This window comes from Nelusetta ayraudi, unplaced genomic scaffold (assembly GCF_046127955.1).
Source record: "Nelusetta ayraudi isolate G7.1 ecotype Tasmania unplaced genomic scaffold, CSIRO-AGI_Nayr_v1 ptg000135l, whole genome shotgun sequence".
Classification (NCBI taxonomy): Eukaryota; Metazoa; Chordata; class Actinopteri; order Tetraodontiformes; family Monacanthidae; genus Nelusetta; species Nelusetta ayraudi.
In genome coordinates, this window is record NW_027466185.1 from 21303631 (window position 1) to 21328510 (window position 24880).

At 44.7% G+C, this 24880-nt stretch overlaps 1 protein-coding gene and 1 long non-coding RNA gene across 20 annotated transcripts in view; one reads left to right on the top strand and one right to left on the bottom strand.

Moving 5' to 3' along the window:
* macf1a (microtubule actin crosslinking factor 1a) overlaps positions 1 to 24880 on the top strand; it is a 182610-nt gene that overhangs the window by 41121 nt on the left and 116609 nt on the right. The window contains exon 1 of one of the 14 annotated variants that reach the window (XM_076011913.1): positions 5829 to 5973. The exons of 12 other annotated variants lie outside the window; for them this stretch is intronic. In XM_076011913.1, coding sequence (XP_075868028.1) covers positions 5919 to 5973 — 55 coding nt within the window. In that variant the 5' untranslated portion in view covers positions 5829 to 5918. Of the gene's footprint in view, positions 1 to 5828; positions 5974 to 24080; positions 24542 to 24880 lie in introns of those variants that run through there. One more of the 14 variants, XM_076011910.1, reaches the window with a different exon arrangement.
* On the bottom strand, positions 4701 to 12418 carry LOC142877365 (uncharacterized). 6 transcript variants are annotated; one of them, XR_012923834.1, is made up of 3 exons: positions 12236 to 12408; positions 9291 to 9351; positions 4701 to 5957 (listed from the first exon to the last, which is right to left on the bottom strand). It is a non-coding gene; the product is annotated as an uncharacterized LOC142877365 (long non-coding RNA). The 6 variants fall into 6 exon arrangements; XR_012923835.1 differs by lacking the exon at positions 12236 to 12408 and adding an exon at positions 11883 to 12229; XR_012923833.1 differs by lacking the exon at positions 12236 to 12408 and adding an exon at positions 9437 to 12229.

The following is a 24880-nucleotide window of genomic DNA, read 5'->3' on the forward strand; positions in this document are numbered from 1 at the left end:
AGTGTGCGTTCATACACTTCTCATTCCCTGCTTCTTCCCGTTACTGACTTCTTTTTCTTTAGAGGCTGATTAGAATGAAAATGATATATCGCAGCGTCACCTGCAGTATTCTGTGTCTCTAATTCTTCACTCGAGATGCCTTAGAAGAAAATCTCGATTGAACAAACTAACGAGGCGGCCGTTCACATTCACACCAGCTCGCCTAATAGCAGTGTTTTTATGTAAACCTCACGCTGAGTGGGTGGTGATTTATGGAATCCCACACACAGATGCAGTCCTGAGAAATGATTTGAGCCGTCACTCCCAGGAATGAATTAGAGGAGGCGATGTGAACATAATCTTCAAATAATCTGATGTCAGAAACGTTCCGGATGGCAAAACAAAAGTCGGGGAACGGCTTTCATCTAGTGCTTGTTGTGATGTGACCGAGTCAGGTGATACAGCTTGGATGTGGATCAGTAAGAGATAACGCACACATACACATGCACGCACAGAGATGGTGCTAAAGAGGGAGAGCGGTCAGTGATGGCACAATTTGACAAGAAGTCCCTCTTTAAAGTAGCATCAGATTAGAGGAAATCACCCCGGTTCAGTTGTCCCTGAATTGTGTATACGTGTGCTTTAGGACTGCAACAATTGGTCGACGACGACATAAATTCGTCGAGGCGAAAATTTAAGTGTCGACGCGTCGTGTTATTGTTATTGTAAATTGCTGAATGATAAAATCACACTGCAGCCGTTCCATGCTAATTTGTACCTGCAGTGCAGTAATGAGCGCTGAGGGTGACAGTGTCGCTGGCTGTTTACATCCTGCAAAAACAGAGAAGAAGAACGACTTCTTCTCTGAAAAGGCTTGAAAACTTTGACCCGAAGTTTCTATAGTTTAGGAATATTTTAGAAAATGAAGCAGCCAGCGAAACACGTTAGGTGCAAACACTGTGAGCTCACCTAGCATTCCATGGTAGCACTCCTCGCGATACGCTAACACCTGAAACGCCGACATCCTGGAGTCGCTCTATCATCACGTATTGCAAAGAGGAGTTCGCAAATAACGTCGATAATAGATACTTCGTAGATATATATTTTTCTAAATGGCATGCTTATTTGTTAATTAATCATCAGCCTATAACGCAAGTACATAATACGTTTTTCGAACCTCGGAAAATCATGTAAGAAGTTTGCTTAGCGAGAGATAGTTCACTTAGGTAAACTTAGGTATTACAGCCCGTCAATAGATTTGTCGACAACAAAAACAATCGTTAGTTGTTGCCCTAGTGTGCATGTGTATGGTATGTACTTGTGTTGAGTGTTTTGGTCTACCTTGGCAGCTTTATTTACTTTTTAAACTCATGTTCATTTGATTCTGGATCAACAGCAGCATGTTCTCACCTCTCAGGTTGTTAGAATAACAGCTTCACTTCCTTCCATCATCCATCTCTCCTCAGTTTTCCTTCTTTTTCCTCCCCTTCTCACCCACCCTATGAGCTGCTCTGTTGACCGACACTCATCGTGAAGGTGCAGCCGATGCCGTATCTTCTCAACATGTGCAGTCTCTGAAGCATAACGTCCACAAACTGGCTCTGTAGGGAAATTGAAATGTTCTCACCTTCAGCCTGTATTCTCCTATATGTTTGTCACTTCCGCCTTACATGCTCCCACACAGTCGTACACCCACACACACCCACAAACACTCTCTCTCTCTCCGTCTCGTGACAGTGCTCAGAACAGAGCCTATCAGTTCTCCTCACTGTGATTTTCCCTGATGAATGCCTCTTTGTTTCATGTGTGTCCCCACACACACACCCTTGCCAACAGAGGCCCGAAGCTGATGCACCTTCTGACACACATCCAATCATCCATCCACCCACCCACCTGTCCATCCACCCTCCCAAATCTGTTATCTACCCTTTTTACACTTCACACATTATTTTGTGTTGCAGTGCAGTGCAAGAGCCATCTCTGATCGTTTGCTGCAACCTTTCAGACTAAAATAAAGACGTGCATGAGCACAACGAGCACACTTCAAGGATTAGATTGGTATTAGTTCTGTACGGTTGTCATGATGACGATTATTGATTTGTCATTATTTACGCACCGGCGTGTTCACCTTTTGCTTCAGTAATCATTGGCCAACACAGTGAGAGACTACAATTGTACCTTTACAGTTTTTTCTCTTCTTCTCATGAACCACTGAGCCAACCCTCAATGACTCTTCTCTGATCTGGTTCAAGTGGCGCTGCATGTAATACGGGAGAAGAGTCATTTATCTTTTAACGACGGCCGTTCCCGTCCACATCACTGGGATTGTGTGGTGTGTGTGTGGGTGTGTGTGGATGTGTGCGCGCGCATGAGTGTGTATGAGCCAGCCGACAAAGCTGACTGAACACGTTCTCCGATTGCAGTCGACATATTTTTGCTTCAGCTGCTGATACAAAAGCTTCAAGAAGGCCATTTGCACATGCAGACATCTATGTCAGATGCACGCACGCACGCACACACACATACACACATACACACATTTTAACTTTATTGACAAGTACTAATACAGCAATACACAGACTCAGCAACATATGAAGGCGCATTGTTACTCAAGAATGAACACGTGAAGAATGAGCTCTGGATACACAAGCAGCAGTGTTTCTGCAGCATCAGCAGCTTCATTCTCGGTCCTCAGTTTTCCTTGATATGCGAGTGTTCTTCCTTGCGATGTGATGTGCCCAAAATTTCAGGGAAATATTGCCAATGTCTCTTTCAATACAATTATTAAGTGATGAAAAAATGTTGTTTATTATTGTTATTTAGTCTTATGCTGGACTAACCGGATGTTTTCTCTTTCTTTTCTTTTTCTTCCTCCATGTTGCTGTTACACCATCTGCTGATTCTTCCTCCAACAAAGGTAAATGCTATTTATTTTTTCTTTTTCATCCTCGTTCAGACTGTTGGCTGCGCAACCTGACAGTTTCCCAATTTTAATGGTTGACTGTGCCTCTGGTTGCCTTTGCTCCTTTAGTATTGTAAAGAATTGTGGCGAACAGTGGGAGAGACTTACAAGCTTTGGCTGGGTGGGACTTTATTTTGGAGGTGTTCTCCGCTTTTCTGTGTCTCAACCCATTTGCTTGTTGACTTATTAGCTGTTTTAGAGTTGGCTGTTAACACCCCTGGATCAGCTCACTGGCAGCTTTCTGTCCACACTAAAGTGTACTAAAGGTGGAAAAAAAGAAAATACTCAGCAGTTTAGGGCCATCACACCAACACAGGCCTCAGGTGTGATGCGTGTCAACTGTGTGTGTGTGTGTGTGTGTGTGTGTGTGTGTGTGTGTGTGTGTGTGTGTGTGTGTGTGTGTGTGTGTGTGTGTGTGTGTGTGTGTGTTTGATGACGTAGTCTTTTATCTGAATTTCTCAGCTCTGATGTTTTGGCTTTGAGCACCGCTGTCTCTTTGTTTTTGTTGCGGAGGTGTGTGACTGAAGGCTGTTCTCACTCCGTGACCAGGCTTTTCCATCCAAATGGCATCTTAACTATTTTTATTATACCTTTGAATCTACTAAAATTGTTATTAGCTCGTAGTTGCTCTGAGTTTGTGTGTTTCCCGTCAGTTCCGACCCCTCTGGCTGCTTCTCTACATTGAGTGACGCTTGTTTGGGTGAGGTGACACATTAATGACAGCAAGTTGTCCTTTGAACTCTGTGTGGCTGTTATGTGAGGTAATGAACACTCCCAGTGCATCCCAAGAAAAGTGTTTCCTTTTTGTTTGGATGCATTAAGTTCCATCAAGGACAATTTCACTGCTCTCGTTTGAGGGCTTTATATTAAAGGGAGCGATTGAAGATTGAAGTTAATGAAAGGATGTGTTTTTGTTGACGTGTTGAAGTCAAAGTGGGTGGTGTAAACCACTGGTGGTGTAAACCACTGGTGGTGTTTACTGTAAAGTTGCGCTTAAGTGGTCTTTTCATTTTCACCACTTTAAAGCACCTCCAAAATTAGCATTTGTCTTCGTCGTGCAGTTGTGTTTACATGCTCACTACAGGCACTGGACTAGTCAGTTTGTATAGTTTGATAACCATAACTTTCTACAAAGCCAGGGGCGAGATATTCCCATGTGTACAAGATTTGAACAAATTAGCAATGTCCAATATTGACTTTTTGCCGATATCTGACAAGCCGATATTGTCAAAATGCTTAATTTCCAATTCCGATAACAACCGATACCGATCTATGCAGGCGTTTTTCCCCAAAACTAAGTTTAGGTCACATCACATTTCTCTTGTCGTGGAATTACCTACATTTATTTTGATGCCTAACTCGCTGCATTTCACAAATTAACGTTGTCTGTATAAAATAAGAACACCACTTCAACTTAAGTTCTGTAAAAGTACAGTATTTATTTTTAACATTTTGTCTCACGGAATGGGAATGGGGTAAAGTACACACAAAGGAAAAAAGTGCACAGATTGAGACAGACTCTGTCTTTAGCCCATTGCTAAATTTAACCATCCATGATTCACGCACGTTTGGCGAAACCTGGCGTCATCGGGTTTTTATTATTGAAAGAAAAGCCGATAACAATACGTACAGATATTACAAAAAATGCTCATATTGGGCTGATATTATTGGGACATCCCAAAATTAAATCCTTAAGTTATCGCTTCACAATTGTGAATCTTCTGTCGCTGCCACACCATGACTCGCGACCTCTAAGCCATCTTTTTTCCTGTTAATCCGCTTCTTATTTCGTCGGTCTTAACATTTCCGGCTGACATTTCCTGCTTTGAACACAAACGCAACGTCAGTGTAGTTATTTATGATGTGAACACAAGTGGATTGTAGCAGCTTTTTTTTCCCCCTCAACAAAGTACACATTGGGAAAAAAAAAGTTGTAAGTCAAACAGCTGGTTGTCATGGCTGCAGACCTTCTCTGTTCTATTATCTGAGCGTGTGCCTCGCTGTGTTTACCTTTTTCTAAAAAAAAAAAAGAGCACATAATGAGTAATGCATAGGGGAAGTGGCAAAACTGTTGAATTTATCCAGAATTTTCCAGTCAGAGCACCTGATAGCTGAAATATTTGACCTTGGTGGAGCAGCAACATCAAGAAATGAAGACGAAGTCGGACCCATAGAGTAGGAAGCGGGTGTTTCAGGGAACTGCTCTGTAATTCACTTCAGCCGGTTGATCCAACAGGCGGCCGACTGGGCGACACATGTGTGACAGTCAGGCATTCGCGTTCAACATACCAACTCTGCCGCCGAGGAGAGAGAAAAAAAAAAAAGGCACAGCTGACTAATAAAAACACGCCCTCTTTTTTTTTTTTGGTCTCATTTATTCCTCACACACATAGACGGCGCAAACACACACACTTGCTCAAGAGAAACGCATACTTCTGGCAGTGAGATCACCCGCCTCGTGGTCAAAGTCCAGTTCCTCTATCCGGCTTAGGGCTTTTAACACACTGCCACACTCAGAGCTACCGCAGCCGCCGGCACACTCGCACACATAATACACGCATACACGCGCGTGCGGAGAAGACAGCCGCGACGGCGGCAGCGGCGGCGGAGGCAGAAGAAGAAAAGGAATCTAGCCGGAGATGCGGGATTATCTCCGTGATTAGCGGACGGCTCTTCCCTGACAGCCGGGATCGTCGTGGGCTTCCCAGATCAGCCGCAGCCTCCTGCCTCACCCCCCTGCTCCTCCTCTTCACCCTCTCCTCACTCTGTTTTCACTCCTCTCCTCTCCTCCCTCCACCTCACCTGTATTCGCTAAACCTTCCTGATCTCATTTCCCTCCCTGTTGTCGCCAGCTCTCTGGTCTCACCTTCTTCTTCTCTGACTTTCTTCTTCTTTCACCCTCTGTGTCTCTCTCTCTCCCTTTCACTCTCTCTCCCCCCCCCCCCCCCCACCTGGGAGGGAAGCAGCGAGGGGTGGGATGAACTCGGCAGCCGCTTACAGGCAGTACCTCCAGGACCTGGAGGAGAAAAGAGGTCGGTGCACGCTACACGTTTTTTGTCGTCTGCTCCTGTTTAACTCGGTCGATCGTCTTGGAAACGAGCCCTTTGGGGCAGCGGCTCGGCAGCTGACGGCCGTTCTAAATATCCAGGCACCTTATCTCTTGTTATCAGCTGCTCGGAAGGTCGGCGCGCGACGATCTGAGGAAAGTGACTCGCAGCCCTGCGTGGAGGGCGGTGAATCAGCATTAACCACACAACGTGGGTTGGGCCCTGAAATAACACTCATACCTGCTCGCCGCAGATACCTGCGTAACAAGATTTAATGTGTGTTTCTTTGTTGTAATGAGGCCTCGACACGTTTCGGCTCATGGCAGCTCTTTTGAAAAGCTGTGACTGTTTATTCATGTTGTCACTGTAATGTTGGTTTAAACTCTCCCGTCGTTAGAAAATCAAGAAAACCCAAATAAATAATAATAAGGCTTAATAGTTCTTCTGTGATACTTGGCAGATGTTTCACGTTGCTCACTCAGGCTAAGGCTGCTTAGCTTCTGAAAGGCGTCCAGACGAGATGTGGGTCAGTAGAGGGACGTGTGTGTGTGTGGTCCTGCTCTCAGCTCTCTCGTGCCGAATGTATCGTTTTCACCCTGATCTCTCAGTAGGTCTGTGCGATTAATCAATTTTAAATTGAAATCGGATTTATTAGTCAAAACGATGTTTAAAAAAAAAAAAAAAAAATCTAAAAATCGAATTTTCTCTCTCATGCTTCTGGGCTATGTGCCTTATTTTACAAAATGTGAAAGTTTTGCACTTTATTCATTCATCGTTGTTCAAGATGATAGAAAAACCTTTTATTTTGAAAGTTATGTTTGGTGAAAGACAATTAAGGTTGTCACTTTATCCACAGGGGGATTCATTTGTGTTTGGCTCTTAAGTTTTCACTTTATTCCCAAATAAGGGAACTTCATCTTTGTTCATTTTCAAGTGAAGTTTGGTGAAACTGAGGTTCTCACTTCATTAATGCCAAGGGATTCATCTTTGTTTGGTCAAGAAGACTGTAAATGTTGTCACTGTACTGAACCCAAGGAGGATTTACAGTATCTTTCAGTTGCACTTCATTCCCAATAGGGACATTTGTTTGCTATTTTTCTTTAAAAATAAAAATAAAATATTTGAAAAAAAAAAATCATTTGATTGTCTTTTGTAGTTTTACCAAAAAATCTAAATTGAAAATTTAGTTTTCAGAGAGAAAAAAAACAGGATTTTATTTTTGTGCAAAATTGCCCAGCCCTATCTTTCAGGTAGCATCCGCTGGTCAGCTGTCGCTAACCATCAGTTTCGGGGTCAGTCATTGATGCCCGACACGTGTCTCTGCTTTTTTGTCAGTGAAGACACTTGATCTCAGCAGTTGTGCACTGTTGAAGATTTTGGAAAGAGTAGGATGGTTTGCTCGGGAGTCAGGTGGCGCCGAGGCTCCGCTTCAGCAGCTGTTATCGTGACACCTAACTGAATTGAAGCCAAACCAGCGACTTTCTTTTAAAGATTTTTTTTTTGTGTTTTGTTTTTTTCTTCTAAGTATCGATTTCTGGTCAATAAAGAATCGCTTGTTGAAAATCTTTCATAGTGTGAATGAAAAGGATTTCTTAAAGAAAATACTTAAGTCTTTTTTATTTTTAGGTCAATGTGTGAAAGACTCAGTTTGTTTCATGACACCTCGATTTTTGACGCCTCGATTTTTTAACGATTATTTTCATTTTATATTATTTAACTGCTGCTCAACGCAGAAGCCTTTTTAAAATATGAGTTCCTGAAATTCAACGTATGAGAAATAACATAATAGTCAAACCATGAAGGTATGACGCACACCATTGCCTTTAATGGAAGACACTCAGTTCCCTGTTAGTCGGTTCACTGATTAACGTTCACTCAGGAGTCCAAACTATCCATTGCAGTGTTTTGAAATAGACGGGTGCACCCTGAACAATGTTCTGTTCCAATAAAGACAAAGTGGACACTCTGGGTTTTTGTGAGATAATATGGATGATCTTGGCTTGCTGGAGCACCTCCAACCCACACATAAATAACACCAGTCCCTTTGTTTCTGTGCCACTGACGGGGCTTCTCCGGTCGTCCCGCTGTCAAGAGTGCATTCAGATGAAAATTCTGCTCCTCCAGTCCACCGTGTCTTTTGTCTGGTGCCTTAAAACCGCGGCCGAGACCACACCTGCTGCTGCTTGTGCTTCGATATTATGTGTCTCGCAACTGCCCTCCCCCCTCAGCAGCAGCTGCGACTGAGGCCGACTGGCCGTAGATGTCAGGACGCGTTAGAGTCGATCTCCTTTAGCCACTTCAATTACAGTTGAGGTTAACCTCCTTAAGTAAATTCAAGGCCGGTTTGGAGAACGCAATCATCGATAGTGCAGCCGCATTATCGCGCAGTATGAGCGACGGCCGAGGTTTTAACACGTGGCTTTAGCTGTGTGATCGCGGCGAGAATACACAAACAGTGAGATGTTTTCTCGGCTTTAATAACAGTTATGATAAAGAGACAGTTTGATAGCACTGATTTGGAAAGAAGCGTTCGTGTAGATACTTCAATTAGTGTGACAGACTGTTAATTTTGACAGCAAAATTTGATTTAGTTTTAGTCGTAGTCTTTTGACTAAAATGTTATTTAGTTTTAGTCATAGTTTAACCATCTAAATTGTTTTACTCTTCGTCTAGTTTTAGTTGATGAAATGTCAATCATTTTAGCCGACTAAAATGACGGTAGATTTAGTTGATTCCTGATATCTTTGCTCCACAGTTTTTACAAAGTGTTTTATTTTCTTTCATATCAAATGTGAAGTGCGTCCAAATGTCCTGTCGCCTCTTCCTGGTCTCTTACTAGTCTGTACCAGATAATCTGTGTGTACATACTACGTAACTTCCTGACCAAGTCGCTCCGATTGGTTTTCTTCCCAACTCCTCCTGCCACTTTCTAAATCGTCATTTCCTTCCACAAACGAAATGAGCTCTGATTGGATCTTGTCTCTGGCGGACATTTTCGTTGCGTTTTTATTTGTTGACGATGAATTGACAAATACATTTTTATTTAGTTATTGTCCCGTTTTTAGTCAGAAGGAAAAGGTTATTGACGATAACTATGGTGAAAATTTTATTTGTTTAGTTGAAATGGAAACTTAAAAAAAAAACAAAACATTGACTCTTCTTGTGGCTCTCCGGTGCTTGTAGCCCCCCAGACTCTCTTTGTCTGACCCTCTTTCTACCATCTGCTTCCTCTCATGTCTCCTCTCCTCTGCCCTTTACCCACTGAAGGGCCTAGGAACGTGTTTAAGTTCTAAAAAGCTCACCAACGAGGGTCCCCGTACTGGGCTGGCCATTGTTCCCAACATGTTTGTGCGCTGCTGTCACCTGCCAGAGAAGACGGATAGTTCCAGGTTTAGCTGTCTGCCTGGGAGGAGGTGTGATTGGCTGCCAGTACTGTGAGTTTGCTCACAATTCATTTAAAGTGGCGTGTCTGCCCGATTCTCATCCCTCGTCAAGTCAAAGGTTCCGTCCACCTGCAGCCTGTCGGGATGTATTTCTGTGTTTTCGCTCGTACTTCTTTGTGTTTCTGTGTCAGGGCTGATCTGTGTCAATGCCCTCGGTGCCAGCGAGGGCCTCCGGGTTCACAAACCCGTGAACCTGGTTCTCAAACATTGTCGTTGTGTTTGTTATGTTTGTAGTAAAGCCTGAAAGAGAAGCTTTGTCTTGCACCCCACATGTGTTTCCATGACTGGGGTCTGATGCCTTGGACCCTCTAAACATTGAAAAGAGCTGAAGAAGCTTTATGAATGAAAGGTGAAACCTTAGAGTAACAAGCAGGAAGTCCAGTCGCCTTCATCTCGGTACTTAAAGACTGCAACAAACAGGAGGGCTAAGAACCTAAACAGTCTGAATTCATGACACTCCTTAAATGCAGTTATTTAACTGAAAAAATATCTGGTTCTGGTCGCTGACTTGTTGAATGGAGAAGACGGTGTTTGTTAATCGCATGACAATGACTCACTAGTTGGGGAGGTGTGTATTTGCTCATTATTCATGTGCGTCTCCTGCCACGCTCGCTGTTTATTGTCACCGTGACAGCACCCGTCCTTGACTCATTCCCCCCTTTCCTGCTTAGTTGGCTCATAATCAGCTGCATATATGAACTCATTGGTGGTGTGCTAAGGTATCGGTCAGGTTGTTGATGTGTGGTTGCAGATTATCAGAAACTTATCTGGTCTTTTTGACTTTTCTATTGAACTCTGACAGAAATGTCGTCCGCTTTTGATAAAACCACTGCTTCTGTTCTGCAGCGCCCGTGCTGGTCTCTTCAGCGCTAGCCATTGTAGCGTCTTCCTGCTCACTGTTGCACTTTCAATTTTGGTGAACTGCAAACTCTTGTAGTCATTTCGCAATAGGTTGTTGTAGGGAAGTTCTCTATGGCCGGTGTATCACATTCCCTTCATGACAGCAGTATGTCCTATTGTACATCTCCTCACCAAACTGTTACATTAAGAATACTTGCATGTAGGGAGTAAACTTGCAGCGCCACACCAGGCCTGGCATAGGTACTACATCGTTTTCAGTCCTTTCCAGTGTATCCGTGTAAATGGGATTTTTTTTTTTTTTTTTAATACGGCTTCATGTAAACATGTTGTTTTTTTTCGAGAGTGTTTTCAAAAATATGTGGTTTCAAAAAAAAAAAAAATCACACTCTGTGTATAAAGCCCCTGAGTTTAAGCAGAATTGCTGTGTTTCTGCCATTAGTCACTCACAGTTTGTCACACGATGACTCAAGGTCAGTATTAGTAAATCACTAAGCTGCCACATATGATTTGGTTTATAATAATCCCATCATATGAGTGGGTTTTGACTTTTTGTCACAAGCCCAACTTTGGTCCCCTTGTTGTCACCGCTGTCATGCATTTGTCGTTACGGCGACAAAGTCATGGGTGCACTCTTGAATCGAATTAATTCAGACTTTGATGGGTTTGTGCATTTTACATTTCTTATTTGCAGAGAATGTGTTTGGTAACATGTCCCCCCGACCTCCCGACGGAGCTGTCTGATGTAATTAAGTTGCTGATGTCTGAGCCTGAACACACTGAAGTGCCGTACCGAATTAACGTAATGAGAAGCAGGCGGTGGGACATGTGTGTCGTGGTGGAAGGGGGACAAAAGTGTTTCGATCAGCGTGGAGTAATCAGATGATGCCTAATTTAAGAGATGGTCAGGACACGAGGAACTGTCTGAGCGGTTGTGCGTCTGTCTGTGAGATTTGTTCTTTAACTTCCCCCTTGTTCCCCACTAACGGCTTAATCCGTCTGGCTGACCCTGCTGAGCGACAATCCCTTGCAACACGCTGCCTCACAGTTGCGCCTGACACATGCACATGCATCGCTTGGCAGCTTGTCCATGCTGTTCGTTTTCTGTTATCAAAGTCAAGGTGTAACAATAAACTGTTTAAGTGGTCAAATCTGAGTGTGTTTAACCGTCGGAGTGAATTCAAAAGTTTGTGTAGATGCTTTTTTTCTGTTATTTTCTCTGAAATTATACATTCAGCAATGTAATCACCTTGACTTAAATGATGTAGTCCCTGTCTGTGTCGGTGAAAAAACTGTACTCAGATGAAGGTTATGAAATGCCCCAAAATAACGAAGTGGAAGTCTGAGTCAGCAACTAAAAACAGACTGGAATTTTGTGTGTTTCTGTTTGGGCATCACCAGCAGAAACCACATCATAAAAGCTGCCCGGCCTTATCTTGTCTTCAATCGATTCTTTGCGGGTTTTATGCTCATTTTGCCTCAGTCTGTTGACCTCCTTCCGAATTTTCCAAATGACGTCTGTTGGCGAGGACAAAGAGGCGCAACCCGTGTCCCCGCTTGTGAAGCTGTGCTTGACTCAACCAAAGGACTTACCCGCACTGCACCGGTCATTAGTTTCCGACCGGTAGCACCAGCTGGCGCTGATGTCTCACTTGCAACTAGTAACTTCAGCGTTGTTTTGATTTTATTAGCAGACGGGTTGCCCGGGTGAACTTCTCAGCCTGCTAATCAGGTTACGTAAATGTCTGGATGCTGCTTTCCTCCACCACGGTGGTGGTAGAAGACTGAGGAAGAGTCGCTGCCGTTGGTTGCGAGCTTCGGACCGCGCTCGTGTCCACTTTTAGGGTCGTTTGGCAAATTTAATGGGGTCGAACCTTCGCGGATGCTCAACCGCCTGCGGTTAATTTTCCAAAGATTTAATATTGCAACCCGTCATCTGCACTCACTCTGCCACCTTTGGCCTCAAGGGAGGCTACAGCTCATTGGAGGCTGCAGCTCAATCTGTTGTTCGGTCTGAAAGAAGCTGAGCAGGGTTACTTCAAGATGGACGCAGGCGATGTCCGAGTGTTTCGTACTGGCACTCTGATGTTTTTCAGCCGCCGCCGCCGCCACACAGATGTGTCGAGTGCGATAAGAGCTCCTGTGTGTTTATCAGCATCTCGACGGTTGGGGCGCCACCCCAGCGTGTTTACTGTCAGTGCAGCGGACCTTTTGCAGGCGTCACACCAATAAACATCCCTGCAGAAGCCCCTAAAACCTTAAAGCGGGAATATAGCGCCCTCCGTAGGTGCAGAATACATGCCCCCAGAGCATGTAAAACTGTAAAAAAAGGTGCCAGGAATGCTTTATTGCAGCCTCTTTGAACAGCGTGTTCGCGTTTGAACACCTCCTGCCTTCCCATATGTCACATGCTCTGTCCATGTAGCTCCTCACACTGACCACAAGCCCCTCTCTCCTTGCACACAGGCCTGTAATTATGTTGGAGAGTGCACATAATCGCTGTATTATTATTTTTTTTCCTGCACGCCTGGTTGCAATGGGAGCTGTGCGACACGGTAGCTGCAGTGTGCAGTTCAGGGAACGGCGTTGACAAAATGAACATGCAGAATGGGTTGGATAGAACAGCGGGTTTTTTTTTAACCTTCTTTGAGCCACGGCACGTTTTTTACATTGCAAAAAAATCCCATGGCACACCACCAACCAAAAACGTGTGAAACCTGTTTAGATCAGGACCAGGTTTGGCCCAGAGTCCAAAGTGGTGGCCCGTCCATTCATTTTGTTCATTTTTGTGTTGCGGTCTATGGGAAAAATGCTTTATCCGGCCGATGGGATTTTACTGCTGCAGTACCTCGAGTGGCCACTGGGAAAAACCGGTGCACCGCCATATTGCCAGTCTGGGATCTTGTTCTAATAATACATCCATGGTTTCGATGCACACAAAGCTGATATCTGGGAGGAATTAAGGGAGGAAAATATTGCATTCCATTTAAAGCATAGTCACGCAACAATAGAATGTTATTACTTGTGTGTGTATTTTGTATTTCCTTGATTGTGCCTTTTACTGTGCAGCACTTTGTACGTCTGCGGTCATGTAAAAAGTGCTCTATAAATAAATGTTGGCTTGATTTTACTCAACTTATTGTTTTAGACCAATTCAGTGGAATTGGATATTTTTCACCTTGCGGCACACCAGTGTGTCGCGGCACAGTGGTTGAAAAGCACTCGTAGAGAAGATGTTGCAAAGCCTAGGAAGACGCGACAGTAAGGGATTTGAAATGTGAGTGTATTTGAAACGGAATCAAAAGTATATACAAAAACGTTTTTTTTATCACGCCAATAAAGAAAAGCTTTGTGTTTTCATTATGTGAGAAAAAAAAACACCAACAAGGCTCAAAAGTGCTGCTTTATTTCTTTCTTTCATCTGCTGTTCATTCATTCAGTCCTGCTGACTCACTGCAGCGTGAAGGTCGGGGCGCACCAGAGAACTGTTGAAAATGTCGACGCTCATCACCTCAACTAGCGCAACTTTGTGTTTTGGTTCCTTTTCTCTCTGTCGGCCGCAGCCCCTGTGAATCAGAGTCCGTTTCTCTCTGACTTTGATATTTAGAGCTAATGTCGCCCCGAGGCCCAGCTTGTTCTGGCAAAGGATGGAAATAGTCTTGGCACACACGGTGAATGTGGATTACGTTTTCTCATCACGCCAGTCTTCTCAAACTGCTGGAACTCACTGTGAACTTCCACACCTCCTCTGCTGAATTGCACGCTTTTTTGGGAACATTTACACATAGGCAGGTGTTTTGTTTGCCTGCCTTTTCTTCATTGTGTTCGCCAGCACGAATGCAAATTGGCTTTAAAAGTTTCCACCCTGCAGAGAGATCGTATGCTCTTTTTCTTGTTGAATACTCTGAGCCCTGACGCCGGTCCTCATGGTTTATTTGGGACAATGATAAAAAAAAATCTATCAAAGTAATACAGTGTTTTACCAAAGTGTGGCTTCTTCCAATAGTGTCACTTAACGCAAATTAATGTTATCACTTCCAGCCTAACTGATCTAGTTTTTATTCATCCATTCTTCATTGCATACAGCTTTGACCTACATCGGATGAGACGGAGCTTTTAGAGCCTTCTAAATTAAATTATTTTTTTGTATAAGTGATCTTTCTTAGAATCAAGGGGACAGTACAGTTGAGGCTTGACTCTGATGACGGAAGGGAATGAAAGTTGAATGATGAGAATTTTCCCTGTGGTTGGTAAACCGAAGTTTGACTTGAGGGCGCTGGCTTCGGACAACAGAGCATTCATAGCTTGTAAAAAAGTTTATGAAATATGCAAAGACACTTGGTCTCCTTCTGTTGCTATTCACAACCGAGGATCATATATCAGTTCATCAGACCCAATAAATAGTTAATTGACCCTTTGTGACCTATTATCTTTACCACAGTGGTGTTTTTTTATATCAGTGTTAGTTGTTTTTTCTTTCTGTTTGTTTTCCACTATATTTCCTTTTCTTCTGCCCTCCTGATGGGAAGAAGCTTCGTTCCTGTCAACTTCCTGTTTTCTCAAGACATTGTCAAGGCCCATTTCCTGCAGACAGGGGGCACCGTGGGAAATGTAGTGTTATCTCAGAGTGACACGCAGTCACACAGTGAGCTGGTGTCTGTCGGCGTGACGTCTGTTTTTTTTCCTACTGGAAGAAATACAACTCTGTTTGACTGCTTCGCTCCATCCTTCAGAAGACAAAGTGTTTTAATGCTTGTACTTTTAGCACCTTTGAAGCGAGGAGACCCCGCTGACCCCGCTGACCCCCCCCCCCCCCACCAGCCACGACAGCAGGATTGTGCTGTACTGATTCCTCGTGTGTGTGTTTGCTTTTTAACACCAAGCTCACCTCGGTTTACACAGGCTCTGTGTGTGTGTGTGTGTGTGTGTGTGTGTGTGTGTGTGTGTGTGTGTGTGTGTGTGTGTGTGTGTGTGTGTGTGCAGGGTGGAGGCAGAATATGGAGCGAGTCCTTGTTTGCGCTCCTCATTTTCCCTTTTCTCTCCTCTCCTCGGCTTGAACTCATCTCCCTATGAGCTCGTTAAAAACGGATTACTGTCCCTTTATGTAACCAGTCTTAACATACCTGCTCCTCTGAAGAACTCGTGCCGTGCGAAGCAATTAACGGCATCATTGATCACTTTCCACTTTGCTGTACAAGTCAAGCACGATTCACATTGCTGCTGCCCTCGGGCTCTATTTACCTAGACTCAAATGCCTGAACTAATCAACACACACATTCATCATTGGTATTTTATATAAAGAATATGCCAGTTTCCAATGAGGGAGGGAAAGTTTCTTGTCTGTTTTTTATTTATTTATTTATTTTTTTTTACTGCTCACTAAGCACACTTAGTACATTTTACAAGCTGTTCTCAGGACAGTTTTACAACCAAAATCATTAAGACTCAAAGGCAGACCTGCTGATTCGGAAGCGTGCTGCATGTTGCGATATCCAGGCAGGATTTCCACGCTTGTCATTCATCCAGTTGTTTTACGCTAACTAAAGTAAGGTAATACATGCAGAATTTAAGAACGCCATCAAAAACTAGACCCAAAGAACCCTAGAAAAGTATTAACAGCATTAAAGAGCAGACATCAGTTTGTTTCATAGTGTATCCGACCCAATGCCAATAGAGGCTGATAATAGCTGCGTTTCCATGACAGTTTTTCACAAAATAAAAGGAATATTTCTAAAAATTTCAACAAAGTACAATTGCGATTTACTGGTATTTCTATTGAATGGCATGAAGCACATGACCTGTATTTCTCGTTAAATCTCGTCCCGCGAGAATTCTCGTAATTTTCGCCGGACTTAATTCTCGTAAAATCTCGTGCTGCGAGATTTACGAGAATTACGCTTGCTTTTGTTTGTTTATGTTTGTCTGCTGTGACGCGTAAATGCGAAAAAAAAAATAGTGTTTCCATGACACTTTTGCGATATAGCTCTATATCGATACGTCTGAAAAACCTCGGTGAGAGCGTCAAAACCTTTTCGCCATATTTGAGAGGTTTTTGGAAGTTGAGGCGTTTCCATCACCAGTTTTTTATTGCGATATTTAGTTTTTTTTGCGCCATCCTAGGGGGTCATGGAAGCGCAGCTACTGATAATCAGGTGGGTACGGCGGACGCAGCGTGTGAACCACAACAATCTGGCTTCACTTCAAGTCTTCGCCAGACTCTGATGTCACCTGGTAATTGCAGTGTTATCTCAGGGGCCGGGATCAAGTGCCTGAATGAAAGGCCTCTTGGATGGGACGTGTGTTGGGGGAAGGTGGAGGGGATCTGAGAGGTGTCCACGGTAACGGGGACAGCTGGGGTTAAAATTAAGGGCCTTGGTTACTGTGGTTATATGTCCGGGGGTGCCCTGTACTTGTGTGTGCTCTTCACATTCCCTGCCCGCCTTCCTTTTTGTCTCGCTTTTCCCTCCGTCCCCTGAACTAGTGTTTCTCCTCCCGCCTGTCTTCTCTCCCATCACTCCTCCACCTCTTTGCCCTCTTTACCTTGTGCCACTCATCCTCCAGCCCGCCTGTAATGAACTAGGGTTGTGATTTTCCCACCGATTCAGCTCGGCGGTACAATGACAGCTGGTGAATTAGTTTCACATCATCGTGAAGAACTGAGATTGTTTCAGCGGCTCCAGCATTAGGAAGATATTGTCGACTACTGACTGATCCCTCTGTCTTGTTTTTGTGTAGAAATGTCATCTGGCCCAATTGAATGGCTCTTTACAAAATATTTTTACAGCAATGGAATTTCCATGCTTTCTGCTAAATAGGGGAAGTCCTTTATTGCTGGCAGTGCAAGAAATTAATACTACAGTACGACATGGTCTGATGGTGTTAATTATTTCGATTTGTGTCATTCAATAAGCAAAATACCTTTGGCAACTACTTATCATGAGTTAGCCTCTCATAGTTTTCAGGGATTCCTAATACAGGTTCTCCTCAGGTTTTCCGAGGCTGTTGGCTTAGAATGTAGCAGGAATATTCAACTTTATTAAGGGGAATTTGTCTTGGGCAAACAGGGCCAATGTAGCAGCCTGCATCTTGTCACCATGTCATCATGCAAGACGTGCACGTGGCAGTGACTTTTTGAAAAGACAAAGACGTACACGTGGAGGAAATGTGACAAAATAAGTAAACAAAATCTTTGTGTCAAAGACATGAATCATTGATTTAATAAATAAAGGTCAGAGTTGCATAAAATACACCTTGGCCATCATAAAAACAACATATGGCCGATTGACTTATGCAAAATGGATCATTGCATAATGAGTTGCAAACATTTAAGGAGCTGCTGAGCGGTTTTAATACCGGAGGCACAAATGAAGCACATTGACGGTACGCTGGAAAACTTTTGCTCGGAGTGCTCTTTCAATCTTTTCAACTTCAGTTTCATTTCTCCCTAACGCCGTCACGTCGCCTGCCTCGCATTTTCATTGTCCTCTTTCTCTTTCACTTTTGCCCGCCTTCTCCCTGCGCCTCATTTATCTCCTGTTTTTGTCCTTCCTGGAGTTTGATCTCCCGCTTATCCTTATCTCACCCTGGTTGTATCCCGTCCACTCACGTGATAATGGGGCCCCCGGTCCCCGCCCAGCTTCTCCATTCTCTGTCACTCCCGACCTCCGCGTCCTTCCGTCTCCTCCTGCGCCTGAACCTGCGATAAAAGGCCTTAAAAAGCTCAAAGAGTTCTGACGAATCTCGCTTTTCTCACGGGGTCATAAATCTGACGCTCTTTCTGCTCTTCCCATCCCCTCCCTCCTTTCCCACCGTCCATCCATCCCGGGCTTCGCTCTGCCATTCAACACTGGCAGCTTTTAGTGTTCTGCCCCTCTATTGTTCCTTCCTGTGTCTCTGGTGTATCTGGAAAATATTTCCGTTTGTGTCTGTGTCGTGGGTTTGGTTGAAAGACCAGTTCCAGGGTTGAACACTGCCTCTTGAGAACAGAGCACCATAAATTACTGCCACTGGGGTCATCTCTCACTCACTCTGTCACACACACACACACATGCAGACACATACGCCAACATGATCTTTACCCTTTGCTCTGAGGGGGTCTCTGACCGGGCGGCTAATGCTCTGGAGGTCAGTGTTTTGGTGTAGATCCTGAGCCTGATTGCCACCGAGGTCGCACTGGTTTCCTGAGTGTTTGTCCAATGCGTCTTCCTTCCTTCCTGATGTGGCCTCTGGTTTGAGTGTCAAAACCTGTAGTTTACAAATGCTTCATAGAGTAGTAGTTGAATTGTTCCAGTGTGTAATACTATACTATGTTATGCTATATTATGCTATGCTATGCTATGCTACACTACACTGCACTAATCTACACATTATGCTGTACTATACTATACTATGCTAAACTAAACTACCGGTATACTATACTATACTATACTATGCTAATCTAAACTATACTATGCTAAGCTAAACCGTACCATACTATACAAACTGGAATTTCAAGAATCATTTTTTTTTCAACACTGTAAGTGTGTAACCTACTGTTGACTTGGCGGTCTAGATATTGTGCAGTACCCTTAGGCTGCAGCGCTAATGCTAACAGTATAGACACAGAGCACAGATTAGCATAAGGTCAGCAAATGGCTAAATGCCCTTTGGCAATGTGAAAGCGAAATTGGTAGTCACTAAAATAATTCATTTTTGAAAAATAAATGGTTGAACTTGACGGCTCAGTTAAATCGTTGCACCGTCTGTTAGAATACTGAGACAAAATGTTATTGATGAATAACACATCCAACACAACAAGATAAAACTATTCCCATACAAGTGTTTACAAAGGTAGCAGTATGCAGTTTCCATCTAGATAATCTTTTACTTTTCCATTGTTTTTTTATGGCACACCATATCTTCAAATGAGGCATCTCGTGTTTGCAGAGATTGTTGTGTGATTAGATCAAGATTGTCGTCTCATTTTATGGCCATAATTGTCTTTTAATTTTCGTCCTGTATCCATTCAAACGATTGTAATTGTGCGCCGTCGCCGTCGGTGCGCCAGCGAGGGGACTGATTAGACGATGTTAAATATTCCAGTCTTTGTTCCCCGCTTTCTATTATGCAGGGCAGGAGAAAGGACAGAGGTAATAATTGGGCTTTGTTTCCTCGACACAAAAAGCCCTGCCACCGCCGTGCATCCGTGTGTCCGTCCTCTCTCAGTGCGTGCTCTCCGTGCGTAGGCTCACATCCTCTTCCAGTCCAGGAGGCCAAAGAATGTCATTTTGCCGTGGAGGGATTCAAGTCTTCCAGAAAACACTTGACCCTCTAAATGTAGCAGCTGGACCTGCGACCTCATTTGACCCTGGAGAAGTGGCTGTTCCTACCTGTTGTGCATTTTGTATCCCTCGACTCGTCTCGCGAATCATTTTCTGAACGACTGCCAACCGGAGAACTTGTTTTGATCGGGGTTACGAGTTCTGGATTTTTTGCGAGATGAGAAGCCGCGACGCGGGGGGTCCGTTGAGCCGCACGATCAAAGTGGTCTTCCCTCAGCCTCCAGGCAGAGCAGTGGATGATGGGAAACCCCAGCGCTAATCTGACCTCAGCTCTTGTGTCTCCATGGTGCTCGCCTCCCACTTGTCATCGCTTGTTCCTCTGCGTAACTCCCCTGCCTTTTCTCTCGGTGTTTGTAATGTGTGCGAGTCCTTGACTCACCTCGGCTAATCCAGCCCCGCTGGTTCACTCAGGGGCCACGCAGCACTCGTCCTCCAGCCTCTCCTGTCCTCTCGTGGGGCACCGCGTGTTCCCAGCGTAGTGATCCGCTTTCGTCGCCGCGTCAAAACATTGCCGGCGAGCAGCAGTGCGCGTCTTTGACGTTTTCATCCCGCGCTAACGGAGGCCACAGCAGGAAACACGCTTCCTGAAAAGAGAACTGTCTGCAGATTTGCTGATCTTGCAAGAAAACAAACAAAACACGCTTTATGAGAATAATAAATGAATACAAAATGGACCTTCGCCAATAATGCGGCAGTGAATACAAAGTGAGTTTTTTTCCCCTGAAGTTGCATTGTTCTGTATAGAGCAGGCATGGGCAAACTACGGCCCGGGGGCCATATGCAGCCCGTTAAGCTTTTTAATCCGGCCCGCCGAACTTTAAGAAATTATATGAGTAGTTAGTAAGGAATAAAATAGCTGTATCTCATCATGTTTTCAATGTTTTAAGAGTCATTTCAATAAAGAGCTCAACACCGTGGGGCTTCAAAAACACATTTTGTTGTAACGCTTTTGTTTATTTTCTATTGACATGAAAGCACATGTTGGTTACATATCCCTTGATATATTTTTCTCCTATGAGGTGGGTCACCAAAACACATCCATCTGCTCCTGCTCCGGCCCCCTCTGTCAAGGTTTTAGAACCCACTGTGGAGTCAAAAAGTTTGCCCACCCCTGGTATAGAGGCTTTCCTTGCTGATTGCACACAAACTCTGTCGTTCCTCTGCAAGCAGGAGCTCAGCCCCGCGCGCTCTCTGCACTGAGCTCTCTGCTGAGGGACTATTTTTTTTATGCGAACATCCATTTACATCCCGTCCTTCATCCGCTCCGTTTGCAGTTTGCGCATGCTGACATCTGAAACATCCGGGTGTGCCTTCCGGCCGGGAAGTATCTGTAATGCATTGCACCTGCGTATGAGGTCGGAGGTCGCGCAGCTGTGGCGAGCAGCCGAAAGGTGTCGCCGTCACTTTGCATGGAGCTGTTAAGTGATGGACAACAGCGACCTTGCGGTGGGGCTGTCGCTAAGAGAAGCAGCACTGCGAGCGTCTCTGTCTGGTTTCCGCTCTGAACTGTGGAGCAGAAAATGAGGAGTTCTCACAACGTGCACACGCAGGTAGAAGCTGCTGCTCGGGGGTGACGGAGTTCAGGCTGGCAGATGGTCTCTGTCGGCCGAGCTGAGGGGAGAGGCAGAGGTCCTGTTTTTTTGTCGATAATTTGTGGACGTGGCTGGCCAAGGTCGGCCAGGTCATCATCTGATCAGGCGACTCTCACTCTGCTGATCTCTAGAGATCTCGGTGAAATAGGTTCATCGTTGCAAAGAGCTTAGAAATACACATTTGATCCTCACTTGTTTCTAAATGGATCAACCCCTTGAGTCAAATCCAAGTCACATAAAGCTTCAGCTGATAGACCTTATTTCTTAAAGACCAAGAGGAAGCGTGCGCCAGGTCGCAGGCACATTTTCCGTTCAGTGACTCAAACATACGAGACTGATTCTGGGATAAACCCAGGATCAGTTTAATGGAAACTCATTGTGTCGGATCTGCAGCTTCCGTTCCTTTGTTTGGTCAAACTGTTGCATTTTTCAATATGTGCAGATTGATTTTATGCCTCTGTTGCCCCCACTCTTCTCCCAGACTCCCAGTCCTGTCATGTGAGGAGGCACAGCAGCACTTCTGCATGTGTGTGTGTGTGTGTGTGTGTGTGTGTGTGTGTGTGTGTGTGTGTGTGTGCGCATACTTTCTAGTTTGTGTGTCGGGGTGACCTTGTCGCCATCCTGGCTGTCATTGTGAAGGATGCTGACTGGGAGGTTTGAGCCTCGCTGGGGGGAAGGGGAGATGGGAAGTGTGGCCTGCCGTTGCTGTGTTAAACACACCAGAAAGATGCAACAGGGAGGCGTCAGGAAATGTGCAGAAAAAAATACAAACGAATGTGCTTCTCCCTCCGTGCGATGCAGAAGACTGTTTTACACGAGAGACAAAAGGTTGCGTGTGCTGCCTCAGTGCGACTGTGTGTGTAAGAGATCGCGCTCGCTGATATCTCAATGAAAAGCATCATTCACAGCACCAAGAGTGACAACAAGTCTTTTCTTCCTCATCTTCTATTTTTAGAACTGAGCACCTCCTGTATATTCCGGCATCGTCCGACCGCAGCCTTTGTTGTGCTGTTTTGCTGCATATTATTTTGTGTGTATGTTTGGCTTAAGCGGGCGTTTTGTGTAACGAGGCTGACGTGACATTGGACCCCTGACCTGTTGACCCCAGGAGGGCCCGAAGCGCACAGAGCAGCGCAGAGCAGCGGGCAGCCACACAGCCGCTGAGTGTGAACAGGTTGCTGTTGTCAATGTATGAGCACATTGGAAATTCACAGTTTGGAATCAATTTTCACCTGATGGCGCGCTGTCATTTGGAGTAACGATGGAAGGAAACGTGGTGGAGAAGCCACAACAGAAATTGCAAAAATCATAAAAAGTAGCACAAAACATCTATTATACACGTATCGGTCGGGATTCCTGTTAAAACTGAGCTGTTTTAAGTCTCGTGCTGTCAGTTGTCGGCTGTTTCCAGGGACGGAATGTGTCTCTTTGCTCTCTTCCTGTGTAGCTGCAGCTCCAGTCAAGCAGCTCAGCACACATGTTGGTCTCTTCTGCCCCACAGTGGCAGCACCAAACTCTGTCCCGCAGCCGGTGTGTGTGAGCTAACCCTCAGCCTCCTCCAGCTCTCACTTTTTTTCCCCTCACAATTTTTGCTTCCCTCAGTCGGTCATTTTGACGTTTTTGTTTCCTTTTCCAGCCTTCTGCTGCCTTCTTTTCTGGAGAAGAGTTGCAACGTCAACGTTTAGGTTACATAATATTTGAACAGGAAGAGCTGTTCTGCAGAAGCACTGCAACTGAAGATTACACGACAAGCAAATGTTGCATGCTAATAAATCTCAATTAAGATTTTTTTTTTTAATATATGTGAAATTAAAAAATTGTCAAAAATAGTTGACCAAACTGTAAAATCATTTATCAGATTTAAAATAAAAACTCCACAATATTATTATCCTATGTATAATTCTGTTCTCTGTCTTGATGAGAAGTCGTGTCAAAGCCTCATCAGATAAACAGCGGACACCACATCTGCTCTCCATCACCTGGTATTAATCTCTAATTGTGGAGGAAATGACCAACAGGAAACATCATGACTCTGTTTTCTGTTCAGTGGGAGGCTGCTGTTATATTTCATCAAAATGCTGCTTGATTACACTTTTACACAATCATTGCTGCTTTCTCCAGCGAAGCCATTCATGACCATTAGGACAAAAAAAAAAAAAAAAAAAAAACATATTCCAAAATGACACGACTTTAGCGTGACCTTATTGTCGCTCCGTTTGTTGTGACTGTGTATTGTTTTGTGTACAGGTTGCTAGGACTGAAATGTCAGTGGCTTTTTTAGGGCTCAGTTGATAAGTCCACACTCACAGTCACACTCACAGTCACACTCACACACACACACACACACACACGATTTTATAGACATAGACCCCCAGCCTTCTCGTCAGCCGTCTGAATCATGCTGAATCACACAAACTCTCTCTCACACACACACATACACACGTCCTTTGTCTGACAGCTTTGAACACAATCACAGTCAGCAGACATCATTTGAAGATAGCTGCTCATAAATATAACAGCCAGGATGCGCCGCTCACTCATAGCAACAGTGATAGACACACAAACACACACACACACACACACACACACACACACACACACACACACACACACACACACACACACACTGAACGCTGTCAAAGTGTGAAAAGACAACCATTTGCATCATCAATGCAAAACTCCTTTGTTATTATCTTGTTATTGTCGGGAAAAAGAAACTTTATTAAAATAACTGGGATGGTTTTATTTTAGTATGTTTGAATAAAGTTGAATAAAGGCCGCACGCAGCAGGAAGTACATGTGGGTATCTGCCATGTGGTTTCCTTCACAGTGCGAAGCAACAGCCCAAACACACAGACACACTCTACATGTTTCCGTGGGTTCGGAGTATCCAGCAGTGAGCTAACGGCGCAGCGAGCAGCACTGAGCAGCAGCCGCAGTCTGGTGGCTTGTTTCAGGGGAATGGAATTCACTGTCCAAGAGCGAGCCAGGGAGGAGGGGGCTCGAATGGAGTGAGAAGCAGCCAGACGTTATTCGCCGCCGAGTGCTGGAAGTGGAGAGGTGTTGGTGGAGAAAGTGGAAGAGAGAAGCGAGAGGAGGGTCTGAGGACTCCACTGATGCTTCGCCCCTCTCTCTGCGTGTCGTGAGGCCACTGGGAATAGACTCTGCTGTCTGGGGCGCGCTGCCTTTGGTCTTTCCTGGATCCTCTGGACTTTGTTTCAAAAAATGGACTATCTGACGGACCCTGCCGTCATTACACCCGTTCTGGTGGTGGCTGTTCATGTCTTGACTGCGGCTGGATTTTGGTATTACTTTCGTCCGCCGCCCGCTCTTGAACCAGGTACGTTTCAGGGAGAAATCCTTCACAATGACTTGCCGCCGCCTTTTCTTTGAGCTCGTTTCGTTCCATTTCCATTTTACATGGCTGCTGTCCTCACTGCTGATTTATCTCCGGGCTCCATGTACTTCCTGTTTAGGCTCCACCCCCTCCAATGTGCGTTTTACATTGGTGTGCCCTCTTGGTTTCTTGCCAGGTCAAAACTCTCTTTATTACTCTTCTTCATTTCCACGTCCGCAGCTCCTCTGGCCCTCAGTTCAGCATCCACCTCTCCATCTGAAATCGCCTGAGCTTGCATGCTAATGTTTTCTTGGCTTGCAGCAGGGACTCCTGTGTTTTCTA